This window comes from Arachis ipaensis, chromosome B8, assembly GCF_059453495.1.
Source record: "Arachis ipaensis isolate K30076 ecotype BB chromosome B8, ASM5945349v1, whole genome shotgun sequence".
NCBI lineage: Eukaryota > Viridiplantae > Streptophyta > Magnoliopsida > Fabales > Fabaceae > Arachis > Arachis ipaensis.
In genome coordinates this window covers 1,728,143-1,749,509 of record NC_142443.1, presented here as the reverse complement: position 1 = coordinate 1,749,509, position 21,367 = coordinate 1,728,143, and the positions used below count along the sequence as shown (strand labels likewise).

Here is a 21,367-nt window from a genome sequence, read left to right as displayed (position 1 = left end):
GTATATCAAAATTAAATTCTCAAACTAAACCCATATAAAGAGCACACATAGTCTTAGTCTAGTAGTCATTTTTTATACCTTGTAATGAGTGCACCTAAATTCGAAAATTGTATAATGTCTAAAATTGGAGCCGTCCAATCCATCCGAAAAAAAAAAAAAATCAATAATGCAAAACAAAATTATCTCTAAACACTCTATATTAAATAAAGAATGCTAAATTCTTTATTAATTAAATAAATCTTTTTTTTATTATATTTTAGATCAATAATTTAAATTTAAAAATTTAGAATATTATTTTTTAACCTCTAATAATAAGTTAATTTTCAGTGAATACTGATATTTTTTTTTGAAAGCATTAGCATTGGCCAGAAAGGCAGAAACAAATCATGGAAAATAGTACCAAGAAAACACCCTGAAAAAAGAAAAGAAAAGGGGAGTGAGGTGGGAAATATGACTGAATTTTAAGCTAATATCATATATGAATGAAGCTTACAATGGAAAATAATATTACAGGAAGCAAGAGGCTTCCACACTAAAAGAGAGAAAAAAAAAAAAAACAATTGCACATGGACTTAATTAGCATGTCTCAGTGTGCATCTACCAAATCTTCTTAATCTTTCACCTTTTCTGTATAACAATTAAAAAGCAGAACACCAATGTATATACACATATCCACATTCATGTCTGCAATCTCTACAGGCTTTCAACCAGATGGTGTGTTGTGGTTTCTTCAACTTCACCTTTGGAAGAAGCCAAAATCAATGCTTGTCTTCTGCTGCTCTAACAAAGTGTGAACTTTTACTTCACCAGATAAACCTGTATTCAATTTGAGGGGGAAAAAATAATCATAACAATAATGGAACTATCAGGTACATATAGCCTCCACTGAGAGTTTCTTCATAACATTTGGACATGGATCTCCTCCGAAATTTTCGGGTGACACTGTTACAGTGCACCAGCTCTGTCCAACACAATTCTGCAACAACAAAATCATTGTTAACTTATGAACCAAGTAAAAGTAAAAATTGAACTTTTTTGAAGATTCTGCAAGAAAGGAAGCAATACCCTTTGAAATGCATCATATGATTTGTGAGCATGGCAGCTTCCTTCATGGAAGTTTCCACAAGATCCTTCTGGAGTACCGAAGCTAGCGAATTTGATCGACGAGATCTTTTGTCCAAAGCCACATGATAAATGCACTTTAGGCCTAATAGGTTTGTCAGCTTTGCCAGAAGCTTGCATCTGGTAGCTTCTAAGATTTGGCTGCCACTCATAAATATCAGCACACACACTATCTATGTCGCGCCTAACCAGAAAGATGCCATTGGGATCTCCAGCCAGTTCTTCAAACACAACCAATAAATTTCCAGTTGGCTTTAGCCATGAATGAGGAACATGATACCTGAAATTACCAGCCAGCCATCAGTTTGTGAATAGTTTCTCAACAGCATTGATACAACTTCAGAGAAAGCTGTATGTATATTTCTCACCATGTTTGAGAAGCCTCCCCACAGTTACTTCTGCATTTATTCTCGTTGTAAGTTCCGGCATAGTCACAAGAATCACAGGTACCTGATGCTTTATAAGCAGGCCAGTAGCGACCGAGACTCTGCCCATTTAGCCACACTTGACCTTTGCCCATGCTGCCCATATCTAAACCAAATGGTGCGGTTCCAGCCGGAGCATCAAAAGTAGTCTGCAATAATAAAGAAAAGAAAAGAAAAGAAGAAAAAAAGAGTAGGATGTTATCATAAGCCTTTCAACAAGTGCAACTGAAAAGAAGGCTAAAGAAGCTTTGTGATATACTCACTTTGTACCAAGTCAGTGGCTGCCTTTGAGAAATTAAAGACCCTTGAATCCAGTCAACTGAGGAAATTCCACTGAGAGAATGGAGACTCAAGGCTTCTCCTTTAAGACCAATCTAAATAAAACAAGCATTCAAGTGAATCTCAAGCAAAATAAGGCAATAGAAAGAGATGGCATGATGAATGTTTTAGAAAGAACCTTATAAGACCATTTCTGCCAAGACAAGTCCCTTCTCCCCTCGTTGAGACCGTATAATGTAATTGGGCCAAGAACACCAGCATTCCATGTTTCAAAATGTGGACCAACATTCTGCATGTTAGGAACAGACACAAGTTAGTTATGTAATATATACATTTCATGATTATGAAAATTGGCATAGTGTGGAAAATGAAGGTGGTGAATGTGACAATATCGTTTGTGTATGTGTGCGCGCGAGTGTGTGATGGAGAACATACCGGTAGTCCAACTGCAACACTTAGAAGAGAGATTTTATTAACACCAGCTCTGAGCTTCACAGCCTGGCTAAATGTTAGTTTGGGGAATTCTAAGCTTCCATAAGCAGTTCCTGTTCATACCAAGTGTTATGCACATAAATTACTTGATGAAGCCCTGATATATTAATTCCATTCAATGTTCTAATTTGTCAAATATCAAATACATTACATTAACTTGTTTTATGATGAATTAAGTATAACCGAAAATTCACAAACCAGCAATATGCTGCTCACCTGATAGCTGACCATTGACAAACACATGCAAGGCATGCCCAGCAGATAACACTGTAAGAACAGGATCCTTTCCATTCCACAAAAATCCTTCATTGGAATCAATCACAACACTAGCAAGAAATGGAGCAAGACAAATTTAAGATATGGAAAAACCAGAATGATCTGTTAAGTTTCTAGCAAAGGATTGTGATAGAAAGAAATTGCATGTCACTCACTCTGTGGAGTACCAAAGGTAGTCAGATAAATCTCTAGTTGTATTTAACTGTTCCAATAGGCCAGTCATGGTGAAGGAACTGTCATCAGTAGATGCTGGTTCTTCATTAAATGATTGCCAAGTGAGTCCTCCATGAATGGGAATTCGAGTCATCTTCATCTGTGCCTTCTGTGAACCAACCTGTACAGATATTTGCAACTTCACTTCAACTGAAATCTATACTTGAATATGCTGAAAGAGGATATCCTTCTCTTTATTTCAAGCATGCTATTAATTCACTCAATCATATATACTTGGTATGTCTCTTTAATCAAATCTCAATTATATTATAATTCTAAAGAAGATCCGCTCACCCGTGCAGTGTTATAAACAGTGTTCTTGCAGTCAGGAAGAATGCTAATAGACCAAGGAGGCAGGTTATAGTGCATATTCCCAAATGCCACTTTTGCAAAAGATTTTGGGTCATAGTTTGCAAGGAATGCAGCACAAGCTCCTGAGTCTGATTTGAAGACATGAGCCTGGACATGAAAGATAGGAATTCACTTTGATTAGAGCATCTCACGCAGGATCGATAATTGTCACATTACTAGATCAAGTTATACCTCTTGATAGTTTCCAATCTTTGTTACAGCAGGATCCCCCGAAACTAAAGCAGGTTCACAGAGTTTTATTGCTCTATGTAAATCTTTAAGATGACCCCACTTCGGCTGCCTGAGAAGTCCTGCATATAGGAAGAAAAATATAGTCCAATTTACTCCAATGTATAAATGTGTGTTATGTCAATCATGTTAACTTCACATATAGTATGACAGAGTCTACAAGAGAAAGAATGAAGCAACTCCAGAAAAGGACCTACTAATAGATGTCAAACATGAATAATTTCAAGTTATTTCTTATTGTGGAATCTAATGTATATAATGAGACAAACCAAAGGATTTATGGTTCATGTCAAGTATTTGAATGCTGTGTGTTACCATATTCATCAATAGGTGCATCATAATCATAGCTTGTAGCAATAAATGGACCACCAGCAGTTCTACCGAAATTTGTTCCCCCGTGATACTGAAATGAACAAATAGTTAGAAAGGATGAGTATTTAGAAAAGGTGAACCTAAAAACTGATACCAACAAATAATTAAGTTACCATGTAATAATTGACAAATGCTCCCCCTTTCTGTATAAATCTTGCAACTGCAAATGCTAAATCTTCAGCAGGTCGATAAGGAACCGAACCTCCAAATTCAGTAAACCTGCAAAAGCATAAAGGTAAAGAGTCATAAAATGAAAAACCAGGCATTACCTCTGTATGTTACTAATACATAATAAACAGGAAAGAGGGAATCAATACCATGCAGTCCAAGCTTCCGTCCACATCTTTGGTTTGTAAGCCTTATTTGGAGAGAAGTAATCACAATAGAAACCATTGCAAGTGTTAATCTGAAAAAGAAGTTTTTCACATTGAATTTAGAAGCTGTCTAAAACCTATAAAGCATTGCATCAACAATGCAATAATAGAGGCTTCAAAATATAACCCTTTTTAGTATCCCCACTTAGGTGAGAATGCTAAAGAGAAATAAAGTTTAGGTTGAACTTACCATAGGATCAGGAGCATCATCTTGTTTGCACATGACCCATGGAACCCCAGTACCAAGTCCTACAGCCATATCTGCTGCCCACTTAGTGTAGGACTTACCAGAAGCACCAATTTCATACTCCATAGGTCCATATTCATTTTCAATCTGCACAATGAGTCAATGACACCAGTGTAAAATGTAAAGTCTCAATACAAATCTCCAAGATTGGACTAAGTAACAAACAAGGTAAAAAAATAAGTGATGTCTGCAAGATAATGTAAATTAAGAGATTGGACTTAGTAGAGGATTGCAGAAGCACATACCTGGGATAGAATTATTGGACCTCCCTGAGTTTCATATAATCTTTCTGCCTTCATCATATCGACAATCTTCGTGGTAAACTTTTGCATTTGAAACTTCAACATGGCAATGCAAAAGTCAAGATTAATTAGAAGATGCTCACATGACATCAATGGAGAAGAAAAAGGTTGACATTTTCCAATTATGTCTCCTATCTTACCTTAAAAGGGCCATTGTCTGTTCTGAAGCTGATACCTGGAATGTACTTCAGCCAAACAGGGAAACCCCTAAAATCCAATCAGGTAAAACTGCTATAAGATATTTCTAGTTCTAACATGTGCAGAATAATTTTGCCAATGTTCTTAGGAGGAAAGGAAATCAATGCTTTCATTACCCAAAGTTCCACTCAGCACAGACATAAGGACCAATCCTTAGATGCACATAAAGGCCTGCTTGCTGCACCAACTTTATGAACTTCACCAGATCATAGTTTCCCTCAAAATAATACTACAATTACCAAAGGGGGAAAAACTTGTTAACCATTAATCACTCAGTGAAAAGCAAAACACACAAGGCAAAAGCTAATTATTTCATTACTTTGCCAGGTGAAGGTTCATGGCCATTCCAGAAAACATAAGTCTGAATCACATCCAAACCTCCTTCCTTAGCCTTTTGAATGAGATCTGGCCACATCTGAAATAGCCACAAGCAAAGACCAGAACCTCAGGAATCCATAAAACAAAACACTAAAAAGGAAGAAACTTCAAGGTACCCATTTGAGCAAAAAGAATAATAGAACATCAGAAACCAGAAAGGACACTGAGAGCAATAATACCTCAGGGGTGCTTCTAGGGTAATGAATGGATCCAGAAATGAGGATCCTTCTTTGGCCATTAATGGTGATAGCCTTTGAGTCATAGGACACAGAAGCATTACAAGAAACAAAGAATGAAGATGCCAGGAGCAGCAAGGGAAGAAGCACATTCCACATTATGAGCTTGAAGCTCATGCTCACCATTGAAGAACAAGACCTTCACTTCCCCCCTTCAGCTTGGTAAAGTCAAAAAGCAAAAGCAAATGCAGGTTGTGTTATTCTAAGCAAATGAAGAAGGGAAGTAACATGGAAATGGCTTTTGATTCTTTCTCACACTTTTGTGTTTTGTCTTCTATGAGCTATCTATCTTTCTATTATTTAATCCTTCTTTTTCTTATATTTGCAGTGAATGAATGATTGAAGTGGTAGCCAGAAACAAGTTGGGAACTTCAGAAAGACACTGTTTTTGAGTTTTTCTTTCAATTTTCATGCCCCCTTCTATTTTTTATTGCCTTTTCTCTTTCCTGCAGCTTAGATTAAATTTAACAGAAAAAAAAAAGTACATAGAACAATATTTTAGTAAGAAAATGAATGCTATTTGCATGTACTTATATAAAGAGAGAGAGTGTGAAGTGAATGGAGTGGGGAATGAGGAGTGTAACACAGTGAGGAGGTGCTGTTGGATATATGGTGGACCCAACTAAATATTTGTAATTTTTTTGTTTGGGGAAAAAGTATTTGTATGATTTTATTTTTTTTAATTATTGTTATTATATTGAAGAGGTTCAAACATAGGGGTGAGCACGGGTCGATTTGGTTCGGATTTATGGTAAAATTAGAACCGAACCGATCAAAATATAATTGGTTCGGATTTGCATTTTTTTGTATATGTACCCGAACCAAACTAAACCGATTAAGAACGGATTGGTTCGGTTCGAATAATTGGGTACCCGATGACTTTGAAATTCATAAAAAAAACTAAATTTTTATCTTAAAAATTCAACAAGTACAATAAACATGTAACATCAATAGAAATAATCCAAACATGTTAAACACCAAATACATTAAAAATTAAACTCATTAAAATTCAAAGATATTAATAATGAATAATCATTGTCTAATGGAAAAGCCATATATATCTTTTTATTTTTTTTATTTAATTAATATATGATCGGGTTCACGGATTGGTTCGAGTTTCGCACCCCCAAAATCGATACCCGAATCAATCACTAACAAAAGTCATCGATTTGGTTCGAATTGGACCTGATTACCCATTGATTTTAGAACTAATTTAATTGATTCGGTTCGAATTCGAACGAATAATCGGATACCCGATACCCGTGCTCACCATGTTCAAACCTTCAAACTTTAAACTCCAAATTTGTTATGAAGAGCTAAAGATTAGTGTTGCTCTTGTCAAGATTTGTGTGTTTAATATGTTTTCCTTATGAAATCCAAAAAATGGCCAATTATTTTTATTGACTTTGTACTTATTACTTTAAGTTAGTCTCACACCTAATTTAATATAAAATAACTATTATTTTTAAATAATTGTTTATATATAATATAATATATTATTTATTTTATGGCAACAAAATTTAGTAAACACCCCCCAACTAAACATTTTATAGAAAAAATATTTTTTATTCTAAAAGTATCATTTGCAAAGACATATTGTCCAATATGTATGTGTTTCACACACTTGCTATACAATATCAAAATAAAAAAATAGTTTGTTTAGCTAAATTGTATAAATTTATAAAATGTAGATTAAATAATTTATAAGAATCTGGGTTGACGGGGAACATAAAACATAGGTTGATCCTCGAAGGCAATGAATTGCCATTTTCGAAGATATTTAAATCATTAAATGGGCTCTAACATGTTTTTTGAAAGTTAAAGGCGTGTTTGGGTGAGGAAGTTTGCCCGAAAACGAGTTTTGGAGGACAGGAAGAAAGAAAGATTCTCCACCCAATCCCGATGTGGTCGGTTCCTTTTTCACCGCCCCTATGTTCCTCATCCACGCGCTTCATCCCTTCCTGTTCATACAAGAACCAATTCAATTCGGATTGTGGTAGAAATTCACGTGTAGTTCATTTTATGTAAAGTTGATAATTAAAAATTTTTAGATAATAATTTAGTTAAATTTATTAAATTATTTAACAATTTTTAGTTATCAATTTTATATAAAATTAACTTAATTGAATTTTTATTTTTATGAAATTGTCTTAATTGTTTAAATTTGGGTTGGGTCGGTACGGTTTAATCCGGATAATCAGATGTTAAATATGAAATTAGAAAAAATATGAAAATTTTTTTTATATGCCTTTAAGAAATTTTTTAAAAAAATTTGATGAAGTATACATTACAATTATTTTTTTTATGGTTTGGCACGAGTGAAATTAGGATTCAGTTAGTAAAAGTTATATATATATTTTCTAATATAATATGTTGGGTTATTAGATTATTCAATCGGGTCGAGTTTTACATCTTTTAGCTTGATATTCAGATTAATTAAGGTTGGTTATGATTGAATTTTACCTAATTAGATTCAATTATTCGTTAAGTAGTATTTCATAATAATCGAGTCGAATCGAATTTAAATGGTTTAATCGAATTATCCGTATCTGCTTATATTTTTATTAACAAATAATTTATAACAGATTTGAGTTTTATTTAAACATTTATTCTTAATCAATAAAATTATTATATATACAAATTAAAATTTAAACATTTAAAAATTATTTAAATATATGAATAAGTTAATCACTCCAATAAATCCAAATGGATTGTTGTGAGTCTAATTTTATCTGACCTTTTAGTGTTAACCCAATGAATCTTTCAAGTTAAACGAGTATAAAAATGGTGCATTATTATGGTAAATTAGTGAGCATATATGAAGCTAAATTAAGGGAATCAATGGTTACTTGTGGGAGGAGAAAGGGAAGTTAAAGAACCGATATATAACAGAAGTAGTGCTTTTTATTTATGATATGATGTGAAGTATAAGCATCATCTGATTACATTTCCGTTACAACTTCCAAATCCCACAACCAAAGCAAATAAATTAATTAAATCAACTCTAAATCAGCAACTTAACTTGAATTGGTTTCCATTGCAATTGCAAGTACCCAACCTCTTATTTTCCATGCTTTTTCAACAACCTGCAGGCAGCAACCTAACTTTCCCAACCACATTAATTCATGTATTCAGATTTATTAGAATTTTTAAAAGAAAAAAGTAAACTACCATTTCTACCTACGAAAGTTAAAAACGCTGACATATCTACCTATAGAAAAAAGGAAATTATCATTTGTACTCATGAAATATGGATTTCGCATAACAAAATTATCCAAACACTAAAAAATTACCTAAAATCCTTAAATTATCATTTGTACTCATGAAATATGGATTTCGCATAACAAAATTACCATTTGAGATTAGAAAGAGAAAGAGGAGTGGTGGCTGGGTGAAGAGGGTTAGGGTTAGAAAGGTGATTGGGTGAAGGAGGTGGTGTGATGGTGAAGATAAGTGTAATTTAGGGATTTTAGGTAATTTTTTAGTGTTTGAATAATTTTGTTATGCGAAATTCATATTTCATGGGTACAAATGATAATTTCTTTTTTCTATGGGTAGATATATCAACGTTTTCAACTTTTGTGAGAAGAAATGGTAATTTACTAAAAAAGAAAAGGTTGAACTTTGGATTAAAAGGCTTGTGATTTCTATCAAAAAAAAAATGCATAAATATGATGGTTTAGTTTAAATTAAAATGACTAGCTATATAAAATGAATAGATGTGATGCATTATATTATATGTGTTATTGATTAGTTATTTATAAATATTAAATTATTAATTAAAATTGAAGGCAATTTTCTATATAAATTGAACAAGGGATTACTGAAGTAACAGATAATAATTTTTTATGATTTCATTTATTGTTCAAGAATTTTGTTAATGAGTATTTTTAAACATTTGCAAAAGTTTTTAATTTTTATATATATTTAAAGCTAGAAACATTATTTTTGTTGTAAAATTTAATGCATAGCATTGTAGTACAAAGTTGGAGGGATGGTTTGGTTGCTTGCTTGTAGGGTGAGAAACCAAAGAATCAATGTCGTGTGTCATACAAAGCCACAAAAATAGTTTCGTAGTCACTGGTCAAATTTTGTAGACAACTTTTTTTTAATAACTTGCATCAAAATCTTTTTTATATAGCTCAAGGTACTTAAGATAGTCACAAATTATTAATACACAATAATTAAACTTTAAAAATGATAAAATATTAATAAGATAAACACGATAATACCTGTTAAATCATTAATATCTTATTATATCCATGCTTTTATTTTTATATTTTATGAGATTAATATTGTTTTTTTTAAATACATATATATGATGTAGTCTTTTAGAATTCTCGTCAATGATATAGGCCAAACAAGAACTTGAGAGATACACTTTCCTTTTCATTTTCCCCACTTGATTTCACCTTTCATTAATGTGGTGGTTATGTAATCTCAAGTTGGAGAGGTACTTTACTCCCTTTAGTGTATATTGTGAACAGTTTAGTACATAGTTGGTGATTAGCTGTGATCCAATCTAACTTCTAAGTTCTAACTCAACAAAATAATAATAATAATAATAATAAGGTTTAATTACTGGTCCTATAGTTTTTCGAAATTTTTAATTAGGTCTTTATATTTTTTTTTAAAATTGGGTTTTTGCACTAATTTTTTTTCAATTAGGTCCCTCTTAGTAATAATTGGCTTAATTTTATAGGGACCCAACTAAAAAAAATAGTGCAGGGACCTAAATAAAAGAAAAAAAAAGGTGTAAGAATCCAATTAAAAAAATATTTTGGTGCAATGACTCAATTAAAAAGAAAAAAAGTATAGGGACCTAATTAAAAATTTCGCAAAACTATAGGGACTAACAGAGTAATTAAACCGCCAATGAGTTATAGCTCAAATGGTATAGTCTTCCCATACTCAATTAAGAGGTCGCGAGTTCGAGTATTTGGTAAAAAAAAAAAGGGGAGTGCTAGGGGTACAATGAAAATTTTGAACAACATGAACAACCACCAATCAAATGAAAATACACTATACCCTAATTTAATGCTACTAATTACATTTACTCTTTTAACCCTATTAATTCACATTGTTTACACATTGTTCAAAAATATTGTTGGTTACTTATATTTTTTCAAAAAAAAAAAAAAAGTAATTAAACCTAATAATAATAATAATAAAGAAATAAATAAAAAAAAGTGGACCCTAGCTTGGCCATTTGCACCAACATTTTCATTGCCTTCAGTACCATTTTGTTGACTATAAATGCATAGCCAGCTCATTTTTTTGCATTACCAGCATATTGGTTTCATCACATAAAACTCCATTTGTAAGCTTAATTACTAATAGTACAACTAATTAAATAAACGAATTAGTACCATGCCCAATATTGCCGGTGCCCTAATTATTTGATAGCATGTGACGTGCACGTGGTCCACAAAATTCATGACATCATAATTTTGTGTGCAACAATGCTCACAGATGAGGACCTATTACATGGGATGCTTCTATAATTCAAAGAATTATTGTAAGAGATGTTTATTCTATAGTATATATGTATTACATTATCTATAATTTTATATTTTTATAGAGATTATCACTGTTAGTACAAAATTCGACATCACAAACAATTCGACTATAGTCGTTTTGACCCACATAATAAACGAATCAATGTATAGATCAGAGGATCGTAACACGAGTTGCTCCATAAGAATCCAAGTCGAAATGTCATAACATAAGTTATTTCATAGAGTATTAGCACTGAGTTCGACTTATCATAGAACGTGAAAAGTAAAATAGAAAATCGAGTTAGTAACTTCTGAGGTCGAAATATATAACAATTACACGTGGTTTTATCCAAAAATACTATATAAAATATGAGACATGAAAATTAAGATAAGATAAAATGTGGGACGCAAATTTAGGAGTCAGGATTTCTAATGGTCAAGAGTCAAGATAGAGTTGTCATGGCCTGAAGAATAGAAAGAATGGAAAGAGAAAAAACAATCTATAAGTTTATTCTTGTGGTTTATGAATAAGAGAAATGTAAAAGTAATAGAGATTTCAATTTGAACACTACATTATCGCCGCATAAAACTTAAAATTGACTCGATAGAAGATAATAGAGTACAAATGCATGTGAATGTTTGAAGTCAATCTTCTTTTATTATTTGATTTGTTTCCTTTGTTTTTTCTTTTAAGTTTCAATTTATTTTTATTACTTTAATTTCCTTCTATGTTATTTTAAACTTCAACCCACTTGTTATTTCATTTATGTTTTTTGTTTAGTTTATTTATTTTCCTTCTTATTATTTTTGTTTTTACATAACCTTATTTCTTTTCTTTGATTATTTTATTTTCAAGCTCTTTACTTTGTTAATTGTATATTTTTTTTAGCTTTATTTATTTTTTTGTGTTGCAATTTATCACAAATATTTTGACATAAGTCGATTCAATACTAATGTTAAATAATTTTTAGATTAAATCTACTTTTTATTGAAAGAATCTCTCCAAATTAAAATCTTGATACAAGTTTAGTCGACACTTCCTATTAAGATCGATAAAAAAAAATTCAAATAAAACAACCACAAAACAATGTGTAACGTAGAGGCGGAGCTTCATATATCACAAGAGGGACAATGACCTTCTTCAATCATTAAATTTTTTTTACAAATCATACATAAATTTTAGCTTAACCCTCTTTAAAATTTTTATTTTATTCTTTGTTCACTGTAAATTTTTTTTACCCTTCTCTCAAGGTTAATCTAGCGCCGTCCTGGTGAAATGCAATGTATATTAGCATGTTTGGAATTTAGTTTATATTTTATTTATTGCTTTTTTATAAATCAACGAATAAAAATTAAAATATATAAATAAAACACATTGGCAATGCTCTACATGTGTAGGGAGGAATCCAAAAATATTATTATGGAAAGTTAGTAATATATATAATATTAAAAAATTATATAATATAAGATATATTAAAAAAATATATCGATAGAGAATATATTTTGAAGTGTAAAAAATATGTGTATACTTTTTACTAATAAAATGTTCGATTCTTCGTATCATAAATTTCATCGATAATAGAATATATGTCAAATTTTTTAACAATTTTTTTTCAATATAATTAAAAGACAATTAGCGAGAAATTCATCTTTCATTTTGTTTATGAGTCATTTTTTACAATATTTATAGCTGAAAAAGATATTTCAGTTGTAGCAATTAAAATAGAGAGAACTAATATCAAATGAATTAAGAAAAACGGTCACAAAAAAAAATTTACTTTATGAGATTTAAAAAAAATTATTTAATTAAAAAATAATAGTAATAATATCTTTTTCAAATTTTTTTAATATTGTTACTTATTTTTTAGATATAAAAAATTATTAATATTTAGATTAGACTGGACTTTTATTTATGTTAAACTAAATATTAAATAATTTTTTTAAAAAATTAAACTATATTTAATAATTTATTATTATTAATTTTTTTTAAAGAAAAGTTGGGAAAACGAAGCCTCCCCTCTCCCTTATGTCTGTGTCTGTACATGTTCCTATAAAATATTAAGATTTAATTTAATTGTAAAGCAAAGGGATGATAACGGATTTACTAATAAAATTCTCACATTTAGAATATGACCTATTTCTGAAAAAAAAAATTACATATATTCATAAAAATCCATCTAAATAGTAAATAACTAAATACGACCAAAAGTCATCTAAGTGGGATTTAATTGAATTCGAAAGTAAAAACTCACGTATAAAATTAATAATTAAAAATTATTAGATGATAATTTAATTAAATATATTAAATTATCTAATCATTAATTATCAATTTCATACAAAAATAATTGCAAGTGAATTTTTATCGAATTTGAATAGGCTAAAAAGTAAATAAAAATTAAAGAGCAATAATTATGTTTCAAAGTGCACGAGCGGTATTATTTTCTACATGTTATAGTTTTTAATGAGAAAAAGCAGACGCCGCTCTTCTTTTAATAGTGTCCATTTCTTTCTTCTCTGGTCTCTAGTAATGAGTCTTTACATAAATAATTAACGTTTCCGCTACCTTATCAACAGCATATCTGCCAACTTTTATCAACTCTTATTTATAATTGTGTTTCATGGAAGTGTGTTTATAGATGTGTCTAATAAAAATGTTTTTTTTATAGTTGTGTTTAATAGAAGTGTCTTTATAAATATATTTTCTAGATGTGTCTCTTTATATATGTATTTAAAATATATTAATTATTAGACACATCCACGAACACACTTCCATGAAACACAATTATAAATAAGAGTTGACAGAAGTTGGCAGATAATATGTTAGTACCTATACTTTTCCAATAATTAAATACACTTTCATAGTTTCTTTTCAGCTCCATTCAAGCACTCAAACGAAAATTACAGTTTTAGCTCAAAAGCATAATATATATATATTAGGCACATGGTCCCAAAATGGGCCCTTAAGCCCCATAGCCCATTTTTCATTGTAGTTGGAATTTTGCATTTCTCATTTAGTGCATTACTCACGTTTCCTTCGTCATGTTCGAAAATCCAAAGGCCATTGAATTTATAATTTTTATTATGTGTGAATTTTATTATTTTAGTTTAAAATTGATTAGACTTTTTTTAATTAACTTTTTATGTTAAAAGAGTTTGATCCAATTGTAATATTTTGAAATTCAAATACTTGAGAGGGAACCATGCTTTTCTGTTTACTTTTTTTTTCCTTGTTTATACTTTTTATGATCAGAATTGTTGTAAGTACTTAATTTTTATAGTTAGAAATAATGATATTCTCCTAATTTTATTTGTTTATTTATTTTGAATTATTATAGCTAGGAATTTAGGTGCAGAGACAAAGAATGAATAGTACATGACTTTACTAATATGGGAATTAGAAATGAATAAAAGAGAGCACACAAAAAATACAAGCAAGAATAAAAGAAGAACAGGGCCACACCAAGATGAGAATGACACTTTTGCATGACATAGCTAGGCATCAACATCCATTGTAATTGTTCGTATTTTTGGTGAGGTTACGAGCTAGAAAAATTCAGAAATTAATTTGACAATGTTAGAATTAAGTCGAGAAGACAACATGCAAAACACTCCAATACTCAAATCAGTAGTATTTTAGGTCATAGAATGAACAGTGTCTTTTTTATTAAATTTTTCTTTTTTTTTATTATATCTCTTCGATGTAACTGTTATTAGACTTTTAATATACACGTTTAATGTTATAATTTGACAATTTTGTGAATTAATGACTTTATTAATCTTAATAACTTAATTGTTAACTAATAACGTAGTTTTTTCATTTATTCATAGTCTCGTCATGCCATTTTTGTCCAGAAGAGTAACATTTTTTTGAAAGACAAACAAGCTCAACACACTCGTTGGAGCATACAATAATAAGAAAATAAAGAGATAAAGCAACTCTTATGTCATCTTCAGCATAGCCATCAACAACACGAGTTAGTTTTACACCAATCCCTCAAACTACAGAGTGATCTAGCAATGCAATCCACCACGGCCGTTGTCTTATTCTAACAAAATACGTTCATTCCTACACAGCCAGATGTTCCATATAACTGAGAAGAAATCAACTAACCATATTTTGCGCTCGTCTTTTCTCATAAGAATCGTCTTCCAGCTCTCAAAGAGTTCTTTTATGGACCCCGGGATGCACCATGTCCGGCCCACGAGCGAACCACGCACACCAGACTTGCCACGCAAACTCACACGTAACAAACAATTGCTGCACAGATTCAACTTCTTTATTACACATCACACAAGCTGTATCATTCTGGGTTATGATGCCGAACCGACTCAACCGCTCCTTTGTATTAACTCGACCTACTAGCACAAATCAAATAAAAAACTCAACTCTAGGAGGCACCAGTCCTTTCTAAATACCATTTGTAAACTTGTAGCTAAGAATGTCATCTGTCATCTGTCATCATCTGTCATCGTCTGTTCCTGCAAATACCATTTCTCAAAGTATATATGAAAAAGCCAAATAGTTAGGGCGAGAGAGGTAGTGAAGCCATGCACATCCATCAAGTAGTTATCTCAAACTTAAAGGGATGAGATTGCCACATACATTTTGTGTTGGCGTTACCCATTTGATTGCAACACTCTCAGTCATCAACATCATTTGTTATTGGATATATATTATATGGTAGGGTCTAATGTTAATTAAATCCAATACAAGTAACAACTATGGTCACTAAAATGTTGTGGGGCTGTAAAAAGTGCATATGCATATGGACATATATGTTCATCAAAGATGATAGATCAATAACAATTCTAATCCATATCTTCCCTCTATTATTGACTTTTTCTAGAGCCGGATGCAAAATATATAATTAAACATTTACTTGTATTATTCAATAATAATTCATTAATTCTTCTGAACTTGTTGAAGTTTCAAGCTATTATATACAAATGTGTCTTATTGTTATTATTATTAGTAGTATGGTATTTAACTAACAATCTCCACTAATGTATCCGTTAATCATTGAGATTTAATGGCTCATTATTAAATACTGCTTAAGTTATATTAATGAACCATTAAAAGATCTAACTTATTATTTTAAAAATCTAAGGGATCGAGTTCAACGCGGCAAATTATATGGTCATAAACCATAAACATGATGGTGTTTGCCACGTTATTTTATAGAATATAGAAGCATCAAATTATAAAGACTATGGTATCATTGATGGGTACTCACATTAAGTAATTAAAACGGCAAGATTGTTCATCAACAGAGGGTAGAGTAGTCAACTCCTAATAAGTCTTAAAGACTTAAACTCTAAGTTTTCTATAAAATACGTGCATGCAAACGCTTTGTTAGTGACAAGATTGTGCTAGCTAGTTTTGAAATGATCATCATTCGATTGAATAATATTCAAACTAAAAGCAATGATCACTTTATCACTTTATTTCTTTTCCTCTTTTTGTTTGCTTTTGAAGTGCTATGAGGAGTTGTGCTAAGTTTCCTTGATGCCGAAACAATAATATAATTAAGTTGATGAAGTTACTCGAAAGCTTGTAGTGACCATGAATAGTTTTAATGTGTTTTTTAATTATTATTATTATTGATAGTTGGTTGGTTTCAAAAGACATGAAATGTTACTATCAGAAATTCATAATCATGCATCATTATTATGTGATGCCACACCAATCACCAACTCGTTTTCTTTGTTCCCTTTCAGACCGATACACATCAGCATCAACATATATTATCTGATACTTATACGTTATTTAACAATAATCTTCCACCCATATACTCGTGATGATATATAGTAATTTGATCAAAATCAAACCATTATTCTACTGCAAGTAATCATGCACACGATGTTACTCTATGCTCACATATATGAGAAGATAAGTCAATATTAGATAGTGTTTGATGGAGAGACAGAAACTGAAAGACTGAGACTGAGAGACAGAGACTGAAAGTCAGAGATTGAAATAAATCTCAGTATTTTGTTTGATGTAAAATGAAAGGCAGAAATTGAAACAAGAATAAAGCTCTAATTTAATTTGCACAAAGGGTAAAATTGAAATTAATTAATTGAAATGAGAATATTTTAGGTATAAGATGTTATTAAAATTTCAGTCTCTATCTCTAAAAATTTCAGTCCTCTGTGTCCCTACTTTTTGGAGGTACTGAAATTTTGAAATTTTGGAGACAAAGACAGAAATTTTAGTACCAGTCTCTAAGCCAACAAACATGATACTGAGTCTCAGTCTTCCAATCTCTGTCCCAGTACCTCAAAACAAATCATACTTAATATATATCGCAGATTTAAATTCCATTTTATCATCTGCCACTAGACAATGAATTACTATATATCCAAGACGGAATTCAAACTCTCGGCATTTATTTAAGCGAACAAGTGACTACTAAATTAACCCAAGTTTATTTACATTTTAAGAATATGTGTACTCTATACTCTTTATCTGCAGCCTGATAAGTGATGAGAATATCATGTACTTGTTAAAATCTTGATGCCCTCTTTCGGTTAATCCTGTCTGGGACCAAACAGCTCCTGAATGTGAATGTGAATGTGAATGTGGCTACTAGCTATAGACCCAGTTGACAAAGTACATTTTTGTTTTTGTTCAACTACCATTAGCCTTCAAAATTTTGGAGACCTTATTAGGCCGAATTAATGAATGAATTGTTCTTGAGATGGGGCCATCATACTCACGGGACATGTTCAATTAACCACACAAGTGGATAATAGGGATAATACTACATCCGATTAGACTAGTAGGGTGGGCTGTGACCTGTTGTGTTTAACACTTTTTATGCTTTCTTTAGAAAGAGGCTCCAACCATATGCTACTATCTCTTTCTCATGGTCTTGGACCACCATGACCATCTATCAGCTATTCCTACATTTCAATTATTGTGAAAAGAGAAATGACTCAAGTGAGGAACATCAGTGTGGCTGAGACATGTGATGTAGTGGCAAAGATGTTTGCCACAAATGAAGCCACACCAAGTTAGAATCCTAGTGTAGTTGTTAGGTTTGTGTGTGTGTGTGTGTGTTGTATGACCCAAAAAAAAAAAAAAAGAGGAACATCAACATGCAATTTTATGGCAGTCAAGTTGAAGGTTTTGAATATATTTCTGCTCACATCATATAATCTGTGGAATATTGAGGCAAAACGCTTTAAATGGGATGAGACAGGTTATCTGCCTATGTGATGGGAATGACATGTATTAAGCATGACCCTATTTACTGGAAGCATATCCAGAAAACTTAGGGATGGTAGGCCCTCATGTTCTTCTCTTCCTCCTCCAATTAAATGAGCATTCATGTAATGTATTTACAATTTCAGACACATATAGTCAACTTTATTCTTGAAGCATAAAATATCATACATTCAGGGCCATGAACTTGTGATAACATTCTGTTGAGACCTTATCTGGCTGACTTTTCCGTAATGCAACATTCACAACCAATACCACAAACTAAAGTTTATGGAATCAAGTTGCACTTACCTATACAGACAAGATAGTATTATTATCACTTATCCCCCAGCATGCTGCTTAGTCCTTTTTTATTTTCACAAGTTGTTTGGGATGAATATAGTTGACTAGTTGAGAGGGTTTCACTTTGTTAAGCTTGCTATCTTAACTGCCAAAATTCCAATATAAATCTTAATTTATGATACAGAAAAACAGTGCATAAGGAAAAACCTTTCGAACATGCATAATTACAAATTATGGGATTGGAATTTCTAAATAATACTACAAAATAGATATTTGGTCCCTATCTTCTCTGCATAACATTCAAATATTATCCCAAATAAACAAATTAGCTATACCAAACTCAACCAAAATCTCTTAAACCATTGCAGTACTCTACCACATACAACCAGAGATCTTCAGGTTGTATCCCTCTGAAGAAAAGATGTAATTTATGTGATTACAGCCTTTGTATAACAGAATTTTTATCTTATAAAAGACCTACAAAAAGGCTTCTGGTGCATGGCAGAATATGTGTGGTTGATGTGTGGTACTGGTACAGCATCTCCAGTGAACAAGTAAAAAGAGGGAGTCAAGTCACTAAAGTTTTGCAGAAGAACACAATGAATTGAACCTGATATTCAACAAGTTGTTTTGCCTGCTCCAATGTAGGGTCGGCTGAAGATCACATCTATCCATTGTTCAACTCAGCTGCCTTCAAGCATAAAGATGGTAATTTTCATCTATTCGGCTATATCATAGATGTCTATGCAGAAAGCAAACAGTCCAAGTGAGACTAGATAGTATGAACTATGAAGACTTACTATTGCTTCTTCCAAATTCAATGGCATTGCTGAATCAACTGAGAATCCCAACTCCGACATTAGCTTTTCCAAGCGATTCACATTTGTCAAATAAAGATAGCCAACCTATTCCAATAGATCTCCTCGTTAGGGAAGAGGCGTAAATAGCAACTCTGTTTCATACTTCTCAAATTCTTTGATCCTCAACTACTAATGAACAATACTAATGGATTCATCCATTAATCTTGTAAGTTGCAACAAAAAACCAAGCTTAAATTGCCATACATGATTTCACTAGTCTTTAAATAATCAAATTAGTTTCATATAATAGTGTGTTACATTTGTAATCCCCAATTTAAACTCAAGACAAATATTCACAGAAAACTCCCAAGAAAAAAGAGAACTATTTTATGCAAGAGTTACATCCGAAAGTACTGACCAATGTTTCTAGTGAAGATGCTCTGTTGTATACAGCTGCACCAGCACGCCTTTTTGTCTTGGTTTTGCTTGAAATAATATTCTTTCCCCATCGAAGAACATCCCTGAAAAAAAAAAAAAAAAAATTTAAAGCCATAAGCTGATAAAAGAAATTTTAACAGATCTTTTATGATCTGCCAACCTTACCATGGTAAGTGTATCTAAGCCTGTATTGAACCACTATGAGATTAGCGTAGCAGTATCTTGTATCAGAAAAATATTGAAATAACATAAATCTATAAATAGTTAAAAACAAATGGTTGCAGAGATTAGTGTATCAGTACCTCTCTTGATCTGATAAAAAGTTACTGTTAAGAAGCCTCTGAAGCAATGCATCCTGGAATATGAAATCAACACAAAAATTATATCAGTGGCCGACAGAAGCCATATATCTCACATACTTATTCACTTTAGGAGCACCAAAAAGACACAACAATGATTATTACAGGAAAATGAAGAAACTCTTTAAAAAACACAGCCTTTGAGGGAAAAAAGCCTTCTTAAGTTTGCGAACAAGAGTTCATACTTACAAGGAATGAAAACCACCACTACTAGTCTACTACTACTAATAATAATAATAATAATCATAATGACCATCTTATTATCACAACTCAATGACATTTTCCACAATGAAATATGCCCATTACAAAAAATAGAAGTTCACAACACTATTCAAGAAGCAGCATCTCAATCATCTACCTTCATTGCATAAACAGCAAAACATTGAGTTAAAGAACCACTGATTAAATTTCATTTATTTATTTATTTTTAAATGTCATACCTGAGCTTCACATCGCACCACTGCCATGACACGATCATTGTATTCTTCAATACTGAGGGGAGGGAATAAAAAGTGCCTACGGGCATAGAGCTGCAAATTTCATTTAAAAAAGAAAAAAAAAAAAAAGAAAAACCTAATAAATAAAAAATAATTTATATTCATAAATAAATAAGCAATGAGAAAGTAAGAGACCTCATATATGCAATCACCGATATAAGCTAACGTTGCAGCATTGAATACAGATCGAGGCTTCACCACTTTAGGTGGAGTCGGTAACCACTTCTCATATCCTAAGTATGTTTCATCATCTTCTTCTTTTTCTTTCTCTCTATCTACAATTATACATTCACTTCATTTCATTCAGCTAAGACTACGAAAATATAAACATTTTTGAAGCTTATAGTAACGGAATTAGTCAATTAGGTAACTAGTTAAATACCAGTCGCGGAGGGAGGAGTGGCGCGTTTGAGAAGATCATTGATGAATTCATCTTTACGCGTGGTTGCAGTGGTCGTCGGAGGCGACTGGATTTGTGTGAGAGTCCGAGTTTGAAGCTGCTTGGTGAGCTTGCGAGGCGCGTTGGGGTTGTATGTTAGTCTCTGTTGTGTGTCCCATGAAGCCCTCACTCTTAATTTCACCAAACATGATGACGAAGACGCCGTCGCCGTCGCCGTCGCCGTCGCGGCACCGTATAGACCCTGCATTATTAGCTTCGAACTTCGAACTCAACTGAAGGTAGTTACGGATAAAGCTAAAGTGAAATCTCGAGAAGATATTTATCTCCTATTGGGCCTATTGGGTTCTGCTT

General features: G+C 31.9%; 2 protein-coding genes across 2 annotated transcripts; both read right to left on the bottom strand.

Annotated features, from left to right (window-relative positions):
- Positions 1-451: 451 nt before the first annotated feature.
- LOC107612882 (beta-galactosidase 1) lies at positions 452-6,020 on the bottom strand. Its single transcript, XM_016314648.3, has 19 exons — positions 5,458-6,020; positions 5,220-5,315; positions 5,017-5,129; positions 4,843-4,909; positions 4,646-4,738; positions 4,344-4,487; positions 4,097-4,185; positions 3,893-3,998; positions 3,723-3,810; positions 3,351-3,469; positions 3,102-3,266; positions 2,750-2,928; positions 2,535-2,644; positions 2,262-2,371; positions 2,005-2,115; positions 1,811-1,921; positions 1,491-1,696; positions 1,066-1,402; positions 452-976 (listed from the first exon to the last, which is right to left on the bottom strand). Exons 1-19 carry the CDS (start codon positions 5,638-5,640, stop codon positions 866-868), a joined length of 2,538 nt encoding a protein of 845 aa, XP_016170134.1. The 5' UTR covers positions 5,641-6,020; the 3' UTR covers positions 452-865.
- A 12,625-nt stretch (positions 6,021-18,645) lies between these two features.
- Positions 18,646-21,307, bottom strand: LOC107613955 (Ribonuclease III family protein). Its single transcript, XM_088496744.1, has 7 exons — positions 20,999-21,307; positions 20,752-20,891; positions 20,560-20,649; positions 20,063-20,115; positions 19,741-19,843; positions 19,323-19,427; positions 18,646-19,213 (listed from the first exon to the last, which is right to left on the bottom strand). The coding sequence occupies exons 1-7, from the start codon at positions 21,261-21,263 to the stop codon at positions 19,190-19,192; spliced, it is 780 nt and encodes a 259-aa protein (XP_088352870.1). The 5' UTR covers positions 21,264-21,307; the 3' UTR covers positions 18,646-19,189.
- Positions 21,308-21,367: the final 60 nt, after the last annotated feature.